This window comes from Crocuta crocuta, unplaced genomic scaffold (genome assembly GCF_008692635.1).
Source record: "Crocuta crocuta isolate KB4526 unplaced genomic scaffold, BGI_CrCroc_1.0 scaffold506, whole genome shotgun sequence".
NCBI classification, from domain to species: Eukaryota; Metazoa; Chordata; class Mammalia; order Carnivora; family Hyaenidae; genus Crocuta; species Crocuta crocuta.
In genome coordinates this window covers 2,616,784-2,627,525 of record NW_027528991.1, presented here as the reverse complement: position 1 = coordinate 2,627,525, position 10,742 = coordinate 2,616,784, and the positions used below count along the sequence as shown (strand labels likewise).

The following is a 10,742-nucleotide window of genomic DNA, read 5'->3' as shown; positions in this document are numbered from 1 at the left end:
CCCCCCCCACGGGGGCCCCGTGGTTACCGTCGCTGCACCCCCCCCACGGGGGCCCGTGGTTACCGTCGCTGCACCCCCCCCACGTGGGGCCCGTGGTTACCGTCGCTGCACCCCCCCCACGGGGGCCCCGTGGTTACCGTCGCTGCACTCCCCCAAGTGGGCCCCGTGGTTACCGTTGCTGCACCCCCCCACGCGGGGCCCGTGGTTACCGTCGCTGCACCCCCCCCACGGGGGCCCGTGGTTACCGTCGCTGCACCCCCCCCACGTGGGGCCCGTGGTTACCGTCGCTGCACCCCCCCCACGCGGGGCCCGTGGTTACCGTCGCTGCACGTTTATTCTGAACGTATTTGTGCCTCAGCCATTTGCTTGATTAAATCACTCTGTGGCTTAACGGACTATTTGTTGATAATTCCTACTTGAGTTTAATTTAATAGCTTTTACCAGCGAAAATATATCAGCAAACATAAACTGCTGGGGGACAAATACACCACAACGTCCCGGCGTCACCAGAAATAAGAGCGGAGCACGGAGAGCACGCCATTCGTCGGCTTGACGAGCCCAGAACCTTCCGGACAGAGAGGAAGGTTATTCCCGGAGCAGCTGCTGGCTGCCAACTCTGTACAAAACAGACCCAGCCTCAGTTTCCCCACTTTCCGCTGGAGCACTCGGAATGGATTCACCCCCCCAATGCTGGTTAGCGGGACTCTCCCCCCCACCTCCCTCCCTGCATCAGGCAGTTCAGGCTTCGCCTACCCACTTGCTAATCCGCCCCGCCCAGGACCCTGTTCACGAAGTTTCTCAGGCAAGACACAGAGTGAGATCCGGGTAAGAAGTCAGACGCCGTCGTTTGCCTAGTCCGCGTTCATCTCTTTCCTGGGCTTCTGAGAGCAGGAAACAGTGGAACCTTCTCGGCTGTGCCGGGCTGTGTGGCAGAAGACCGTCTACGCGCAGATTTGTGGAAAGAATGCGCAAATGAGGTGAAAAAAGACAACTGGGTGAAATCTCAATATTTTGGGTTGTCTTTTCACGTATTTTTGAACAAGCAGTGAGTTGGTCCGAGGGTTGTGGGTTATCGTTAAGCTGAGCAAGCAACAATACTTGGAGAGTTTCCTTCCATGTAGGGAGAGAAATTCTGTACTGACAGACATGGCAGAGATAAGGCTGATCACAAAAAAAGGGCCACAAAGAAATTATTTTTAGTGTCCTTATTTTTTAAATATTTATTTATTTTTGAGAGACAGAGAGAGAGACAGACAGAACACAAGCGGGGGAGGGGCAGAGAGAGAAGGAGACACAGAATCCCACGCAGGCTCCAGGCTGCGAGCTGTCAGCACAGAGCCTGACACGGGGCTTGATGGTACGAACCGTGAGAGCATGACCTGCTTAACCAACTGAGTGACCCAGGTGCCCCTGATTTTAGTGTCTTTAAAATAGAATAAACATACATAAGCAGAACGAGAAGCAAATTAAGTACTTATCAATATGGACTATTTATTGTAGTCTTCTCTGATTTTTGTTGTTCTCTTCTGAAAGCCCAATAAAAATCGGACTTAACAGGGGTGCCTGGGTGGCTCAGTCAGCTGAATGTCTGACCTCGCTCAGGTTGTGACCTTGTGGGTTATGAGTTTAAGCCCCACGTTGGGCTCCATGCTGACATTTCAGAGCCGGGAGCTGCTTCGGATTCTGTGTCTCCCCCTCCCCTGCTCATGCTCTGTCTCCCTCTGCCTCTCAATAATAAATGAATGTTAAAAACATTTTTTTCTAATTAGGCTTAACATAGAACTTCTGGGTGCCTTTACTGAAAGTACCTGAAAATTATTTTAATTAGAAATGGTTTTCCGGGAAACCACCCAAGATCTAGATGAAGAGCTTACCTATCAAGCACCAAGGATAAGCCTTAATATTTGACTTCCCAGGAAACTTTCTTTTTCTCTATGACTAGAGCCAACATCGTTCACAGCATTTGGTTAAGAGTCCCTCAGCAGTCACCTTATTAGGACACCATGCTTCCCTTTAAAAGGGGGTAAGCAATTAAAAAATATTCAGATGTACACACAGACAATGCTTGGTGACCTTCGACCGTGGGAAATAGAAATGAATTGACAATCGATGTAATGAGACCACTGAAGTCCAGTTATGTGGTAATTTCACAGAACTTCAACGTAATAGGCTTCCATTCACAGGTCTGCCTCTCCCACTAGATGTCAAGTGCATGGATGGCAGAGATCATATAAAGATCACATCCCATATACCAATTGCTCAGCACAACGTACGTGGTATATGCTAAAAATTCCTCGAGTTGTATAAACAATTGAGTGAATACATAAATAAACGAAATTCTCCTTCCCTTCACCAGCTCACCACCATCCGTAACCCAGTTAAGGCCTTGTGTCCTTCTCACTCACCCTCAACTGTCTTTCTATAAAAATGTCAAAGACAGACGAAATGATAGGTAATCAAAGAGAACCGGCTCCCTGGCTTTGGGGACCCCAAACAAAATGGCCCTTCCTTAAGTGACTGACTTTGAGTACTGATACCTTTAGCAGGTTGGCAGATAAATCTTCCTCAGGACACAATATCACTTTTTATTCATTTAAAAACCACATCCCCCCAAGCCCTTCCCAGCCAACCCCTCTCCACCTTTCATGGCCCCCAGGCCAGACTTTGGAGCTTGGATGTCACACCTTTAGGGTCTCCCCTGGGGAACCGAAGGCCGAGCCAAGGAGGCTTCCTTCCCAAAGCTCGCTCAGTTGGGGCACTGACGCTGGGGCAGTTCCTGACTCTAGAAGCCACCTCAACTCGTGACGCCATGGCTTCGAGACCTGGACTGGTCACGGGTTCCCGGATCAGTGCAGCTGACTCGGTGAGTACGTAAGATAAAGACAGAGGAACATCACCATCCCAACCAGGCGACGGCGCTCTATCTTAGCAAATGGGGCCGATCCTAGCAGAGCACAGTACAGAAGGAAGCCTAGGAAAACTGATCTCTGGCCTTTTCTTCCCCTAGGCACACAGGAAGGTCGTCTAAACTCTTTTAATTACCAGGCTGAGAGTTTACTGAGGTGGCACAAGCCACGAGGTCTGCAGGCAAGGTTCACAGAGCCAGGGGAGGCTGGGCAACATGAAAAATGTCAATAAACCCAGAAAATATTTATCAGCGTCCATAGCTAATGACTCTTGACCAGGAGTGTTACCATCCAGACTCCACGTTAAGTCTTCAGGACAACTCACACTCATCACTTCAACCCCCCCACCCCCCACCGAGGCAGGAACTACCTACTACCCCATCTCACCCTGGAGGGAGAGGAAGCTCACAGGGTTTAAGGAGTCAGCTGCTGTGAAAGGTGGACTTGAGAATCCAATGCAGGTGAATGCGATAGAAAGCCCAGATTCACCTGGAACTTTCTAATTTCCAAAAAAAGTTCTCTAGAATTTCAGGTTTGGGGCACATTCCAAAATATCCCTCAGAGTAATTTCCTTTTAACGATTACAATAGCCTTCCATCAAGTCCCAACTAACATGTGGTAAACTCCAGTAACCACACAACCCAGAATGATAGACGACACACGTCTTTACAGTGAGAACCTCCTTTTACAACATTCTAGGGGCCAGGAGCATAAGCAAGCCCTTTGGGTTTCCCTGGGCTCCGTTTCCTCATCTGTAAAGTGGACGGCTGCATCAGAAGACGGCTGTACCTTCCAAGGAGGTGCTGAGGTCCTCAGACAGTGTTGTTAACACCCTGAAATCAGGGCGAAGCACAGACGCCGAAACCTGATGCCTTTCTCCGGCGTGCCCAAGGAAGTCTAGGAAAGATATCCACTTTCCATTTAGAAACTCCCCAAATCATTCTTGCCAAAGTCAACTATTCTGGCCACCTCAGTTGGTGCAATGCTGAGACACTATAAAAATATTTAAGCTGTAATTCATAAACTGTTTCCAAGTCTGATTAAGTAATCTGGCTTCTCTGTTGGTTAGAGTTTACCAAATGTTGGATTCTAGATTAAAGTAAAGTTAAATTTAAACGCGAGTACGGTACGAAAATGGTAAGACGAGGTCTCTCCCTGCCGGCTGTTTTAATAAAATAATAGTGGTTTTACACTTAAAGTAGCTACCGTCACTTTCCTGTTTATGCCACCAGATTTTAAATTCAAAAACCAAAAATGTTCAGTCTCTGTGTATATTTTACAAAATAATTCCACAGAAACAACTAAAAAATATGTTCCTATTTACAAAATGAGTTATTTTTTTCATTAGTCCAAACAGAGGAAATATATACCCATGCTATGGCTTTATACATCCTATTATTCAACCTCAAACTATGGACGGACTTCCCCCCGAAATTTTACTCTTTTTTTTTTTTGATGAGTGCCTCTTGGCCTATAATCTGCTGTGGACACGCAAATGAATAAACAGCCTTCTCTGGAAAAAGAAAGGCAGCTGGTCCAGTTATTTACTGGACTAAAGCACAGGGTCAGCGGCTTATTAGAATCCCCACTAGGTGGAGGCACCGTGAGGCCAGGGCATCCAGGACTTGTGGTTTTTGGATCTCCAATGCTGAGAAAAGGGCTGAACAAATACTAGGTTTTCAAAAAGCAAGTGCAGAATGAATCAGAAAGCTTTCATCAAGATCCTCAATTTTGGGGGCCAATCCTCCTAGCAATAGAATGAGGATAGTAACACATGCCTACCTGACTTTTCATAAGACACCGGTGAATGGATTTGTAGAGAACAGAGCACTATATCTGCGCTGACCAGTCTCTATTAACGCTGCTGTCCAGCACCCAGCATCCAGGTTGTATAAAGTGCTTATTGATTACATGCTGATAGATCAATCACATTCCTTTCTGGTCAGTTGACCTGCATATCCGATGGTGTATTTATGATTTTTAGAAATGTTATTTTGACACTGAAGAAACCTCATTTCTATTCCCCTCTTGGTTTCCTATTATATTCTTTTTAAACTTTTTTTTTTTTTTTTTAGTGTTAATTCATTTTTGAGAGAGAGAGAGAGAGAGTGTGCACATGCAGTGGAGGGGCAGAGAGAGGGAGACACAGAGTTCCAAGCAGGCTCCAAGCTGCCAGCACAGAGCCCGATGAAGGGCTCGAAGTCACAAGCTGTGAGATAATGACCTGAGCCAAAGTCAGATGCTCAGCCGACCAAGCCACCCAGGTGCCCCCTATTATATTATTTTTTGAGGTACTTTCAAAATCCGGTTCTCTCTGCTGAACCATAACACGGGAGGTTATGTATATCCTGCTATATAGGATTCCGGGCCCTCCACTAGTTCAGCCTGGTATCTATCACTGGTCTTCCAGAACAGCACCGGGAGTTTGCTCACCCATGTGCCTCCCTTAGGCAAGGACAATAAATGAAAGGAGACAAGGAGCTGTATAATGAACTTGGCATTTGATGAATAAAGATTCATTAGGCATAAAGGTAAATACAGTTCTGAGTTTGTATTCTTACCAACTTTAGCTTTTAAAAGTGCCCGAGATCCAGGAAGGCAATTTATCTCAAGGAACATATGCTTAATTTCCGTCAATGTGAGATTTAACGCAAGCCCTCCTCCATTATTTGATTAACAGTTGTACTTGTTTGAAAAATATGTTTTACCCTCAGCAACAGCCACAAATATCCTTTCTAGTCCAATTCTGACTCAGGGATACTGTAAGAGAAACTTTCTATGCAAGTAATTCCCTGTTGCATTCATGTCTATCCCTGAGCTTTGCTTAAAGATCTCTTAATTGTAACAACCCACGCCTGTATCAATATCATGGCAGCCAGGACAAAGAAAGCCAACATGAAAAACGTGACACTGCTCCAATTAATTTGACTTCATCAGAAACAAATCAAAACGGAGATAGGCGCCAGCCTTGTGGCAAAGGCCAGGGCAATGTCCGGGGGGAAACGCCGGGTTGTGTCGCCAGCCCCTCCCCCAACATCACAATGTCTCTTTGACTTAAACAAGGTTCCACCGTTTGGTCATCTATAGATTCAACGATGTAATTTGGACACTGGGATAAGGAGAAGAAGATTTGATTGTTGAAATAAAAAACACATCAGAGAACTGTCCACAGATGACTTTGGGAACCCAAAGATGACAAGATGAGGGACAGGAGATAAGGACATTAATTTTCAGGGTCCTCTGGGTTTCAGGGCGAATCTATATCAAACCCGGGGCTGCAGGGATATTGCATCAGGCACCTGACTACTGAGCATCGTTTCGGAGTAGATGGTGTTGCTACCTTTATACATGCACACACATCGCAACGCTACACCGCTCACTGCACGCCACGGCCGTGGGCCGCCGCACGGCAGACCCGACCCAGCCCGACCCACAGCCGCGGGGAGCGCTGGGGAGGTTCTGTTCTTGGGACTTGGGGCGAGCGACAGCCCGGCTGCACGGATCCCCACGCCCTCCGGACGCGGGGCACCTGGGTGGGCACGGGGACCGCCCCGCATCCTGCGCAGACCCGGGAACAAAATGAGTTGGGAATTCCATGGGGGCAGACTTTCGTCCCCGATGAGAACCCGAGGACCGGTGCGGTTATTACTAAGTCTCAACAACAGCGTTCGATTGTAGAAACACCGGACCGGCTCTCGGAGAACTTTAGCTCCCAGCCACGGGGCTGTGGGCACCGCGCATGTGACAATAGAAAGGGCTCGGAATGGCTGTGAGACCGCAGCATCCTTCGGGGCGCGGCGGGGACCTGGGTCCTGCGCGCGGAGGCGACGGCACTTACCTCGAGTCGGCTGAGGCTGGAGCTCTTGGAGCGCGACTTCCTGCGCAGGTACACGGAGAAGAACCTGCGCACCGTGAACTTCTTCATGCTCAGCTCCATCGCCCCGCGCCCGGCCGGGANGGACCCCGCCGTTACCGTCAATCAGCGCCACCGTCCCGCCTCCGAGGCGCGCCTGCTCCCCCTCCTCCCCCTCCTCCTCCCTGGGAGCACTCCTGGATCACAGCCCCGGTCCCCGCCCATACCGGCAGCCGGCGTCCCGGGCGGCGCCTGCCTGGCGAGCGGCGGACCGGGCGCGGCCCAGCGGCTCCAGCGGCGGCCCTTGGTTCTGCTCCCCGGCCTGCGGGGCTGTTCCCTAGCTTGGGGGTGCATTTCCTTCCCTTCAAACAGCCATATACACGCTTCGGCACCATGCTCTTCTGTGCCGAGCAAAACTTTTGTTCATTAGCAAACACTCCTGGGAAATGAACCCGAAATCCCAGGGGCTCCGTGAGGTTCCCAGCGCGCCAGGCACCCCTCCTCGGCCCCGCAGCCCCGGGACCACTCCCCGGAGACAACGGGGTCCGCACGCGCTCGGGGGAAACCTCCTTTGGCAGTGCTTGGAGAACAAAGGCACATCCGTTCTCCCTACCCCGTATATAGAAAATTATTCAAACGGATGACTTACTGGGCCCCGCACAGCCAGCGTCCTGAGGCAGGGCTCTCAGGCCAGCTGCTGGCTGTAGGGCTGGGGGGGCTTTGCCTTAAAGGGGAACACACTTTTTTTTTTCTTTTTTTAAGAAATGCTCCTCAGAGAGGTGTAGACGTTTCAGATCTTTGAGCTCAGAGCTATGTGCAGGCTTTCCTATTTTACTCCTGTGCAACGTGCACATGTTGAGTCAATGTTTAAAATAGGGTCTGGGCACCTGGGCAGCTCAGTCGGTTGAGCATCCGACTTCAGCTCAGGTCATGATCTCACAGTTAGTGAGTTCCAGCCCCGCGTTGGGCTCTGTGCTGACAGCTCAGAGCCTGGAGCCTGTCTTCAGATTCTGTGTCACCCTCTTTCTCTGACCCTCTCCTGTTCACACTGTTTCTCTCTCTCTAAAATAAATGAAACATTAAAAAAAAAACAAACAAACAGGGTCAAACAACCTCAGGAGCACACGGCCACCATCGCCTGAGAAGTCCAGAAACAGTCACGCATATGGTGCTGTGTGACAGTGTTGCAGAAAGATCGTGAAAAATCCCTGTGTCGTGCCCTCCCCTTGGCTAAATGAGAGACTGCATTAAAACTTGTGAAGGGCTATCTTGGCTAATGTGAGTATGGAGAGCAGATGCCTCCAGTGAGAGCTGGTAATTTCATGCTGCCTTGGGGTGAAGAGGTGAGGGCACGCCGGCTCTCTCGGGTATGATGGGTGCTGCAGGCTCCTTGGCGTTAAGAGCACTTTAGAGGCAGGATGCTGACATTGCCACTTCCTTGCTTGGAGAGCGTGAGCACACTCCTGTGTTCCGGGTTCCCCCTGTGCATCTCTAAGATGAAAACATGCCCGTGAAAACTGGTTCGTGCTTCCCTCAAGGGTTCTGCTGGAGGGTGATTATACCTCCCTCCCCCCCGGGCAAACAGCTTCTACCACCTGGAGTCTTCCCCCCATCCTGGCTCTAAACAAATGCTAGACGGGCCAGGGCTATGCTATGTAGCTGTGAAGGGCCAGAGGCCTCTGGGTGTCACCAGCCCCTGGGATGAGCAAGGGCCCAGTTCTAAGGGGCCTCACTGTGGGGACCTGGCACCGCTGGCCAGGGACAGGAGTGCCGGCCCAGGGGCACCTGCTCAGGACAGAAGCCTCGGGCCCGCCTGCACCAAGGCCTGTGTTTTGCCATGAGAGCATTTTCACCTGGTGTAAAGGAACTGGAAAGGAAATGTGTTATGAGATGTTCGTGATTCCCCCTACACCTGAGTGCAAACTGTTCCATTGAACTTGGACATCTCAGAAGAAAAAAAATAAAAAGCTTTTCTATTTTCAATTGTAGACATAATTTCATTGATAGAACACTTGTTTGCCTGTGTCTTTATCCTGGTAAAGTAAGTATATCAAAATCTCTAGAGGGGCGCCCGGGTGGCTCAATCAGTTAAGCGTCTGACTCTTGGTCTCAGCTGAGGTCATGATCTCACAGTGGTGAGATCAAGTCCCGCATCAGGCTCTGCGATGAGTGTGGAGCCTGCTTGGGATTCACTCTCCCTCCCTCCCTATGCCCCTCCTCTGCTCATGCTCTCTGTCTCCCTCTCTCTCTGTTCATCCCCTGCTTGTGCGTGCTTTCTCTCTCAAAATAAATATTTAAAAAGTAATCTCTAGAAATCATTTACCACCACTTCCATGAATACAGTGAATACTTCCAGGCCACCAAACCTGCAGGAGATAGCAGGGTCCTCTTTAACCTGGGCCTGAACGATCCCTCCTAAATATCAGGGGGAAGGGTGAGCTTAATAAAAGCTTGTGCCCAGATGGCAGGGAGGAGGGGGAAAGCTTGAAGAGAAGACAAAGGTGACGAGTATCCCCCCACCTGGTTATCTTAAGTTTGACCCTGGCTTAAACACAGAAGCCTGGGCCTGAATTCTGTGCGGTTGCTGCTTCTTAGGGAGCATTGGCTTGGCCACGTGCATTCACCTCAGTTCCATAGACTATTGTGGAACACCTCACAGTGCCTGGCACCGTGCTCAGCCTTAGGAATATAAAAACGGCTGTGGCGTGGCTCCTGGCCTGCAGAAGTTCACAGTCACGTGGAAGAGAAGGTGGGCCAACAGGCAAACACGGTGCAATTTTTATGCAAGGAGAAAGAAAGGTGTAAGGAAGATGCTACGTGGACAGAGATAAATGAGAAGCGAATCCTCACTGGAGAGGGGTCACCTCTGAAGGTAAGGAGACATTTCCTGGGCAAACGGAGGAAGTGGGGTCCCAGCTTGTGGAAGAACAGGGTTACTGAGAAGTTAGAAGAAACATGGCTACATGACCGAGTACTGAAAAAGTTCTTACCAAGTTCCCAAGACACACAAGGTATAATGTCTCAGAATTTCAAGACAATAACTAAGATCTGCTTGCGCTTGGAATTCCCCTTCCTTGAAGACAGAACAGGCCCTGGACAGGAAGGAGAGGGAGGCCTCTGGAAGGAAGGTAACTTCGGCAAAATCTGTGCCGTCATCTCTCCTTCCCCTCCAGCCAAAGGGCCGCGTAGCGGGAATGGCAGCTCCTTTGCATCAAGCCGCACGGTGACAGCTGTGGTTTGCTGGGGGTTCAGCAGCTCAGGCCTGAGTTCTAGATGGCTAGTCTCCGTGCGAGTGCTCCGTCCCTCATCCCCTGCCGTCCCACGTGGGCCCTGGTGGGGACACGGCCACCTCCCAGGGTGCCACAGGCTCCATCCCAGCAGAGAGACCAGGGAGTGCGACCAGTCCTCAGGGCTGGAAATACTAACGTCTTAAGTATTTAAAACAGCGCAAACACGGCTGTTATTCAGGAGTGGGGAGAAAAGGCTGTGCAAATTGACGGGGTGCCCCCCCTACACTGATGAGTATCGGGTATCGAAAGGTGTGTTTTGATCCAATCACAAGTCTGTTGGACAAACCAGTTAAAACTGGATGTGCTGAGTGAGGGGGGAGAGCGGTCACGAATGACGTCTAGGTCTGCTACCCTGAGCAGCGAGGGCCCCAGAGGAGGGCGCCACCCACCCAGGGTGCGGGTCTGGCAGGGCTCCGCCCTCAGTGCGGGGTGGATGGGAAACAGTCCTGCAGATGAGGGCTGAGGGCTCCGTAGCACCACCGAACAGGACAGGGAGAGTGAGAACGAGCCCCCGAGCCTCGGTGCCACGCAGCTCCTCCTGGCCTGAGCGCACTCTCTGTGTCACCCGGAAACCGCAACGCAAACCCCAGTGGTCTTGACTAGTTCCTACCCGAGGCGCCCAGCAGAGACCCACGGCAACACGCTCTAGAGAAATCCCGTGAACCCCGGCCCTCAGAGAACTCCCTCAGACGC

General features: G+C 50.6%; 1 protein-coding gene across 1 annotated transcript in view; it reads right to left on the bottom strand.

Moving 5' to 3' along the window:
• Window positions 1-6,859, bottom strand: part of RPS6KA2 (ribosomal protein S6 kinase A2) — a 151,428-nt gene extending 144,569 nt beyond the window's left edge. The window contains exon 1 of the mRNA XM_077757413.1: window positions 6,745-6,859. Coding sequence (XP_077613539.1) covers window positions 6,745-6,843 — 99 coding nt within the window. The 5' untranslated portion in view covers window positions 6,844-6,859. The remainder of the gene's footprint in view (window positions 1-6,744) is intronic.
• Window positions 6,860-10,742: the final 3,883 nt, after the last annotated feature.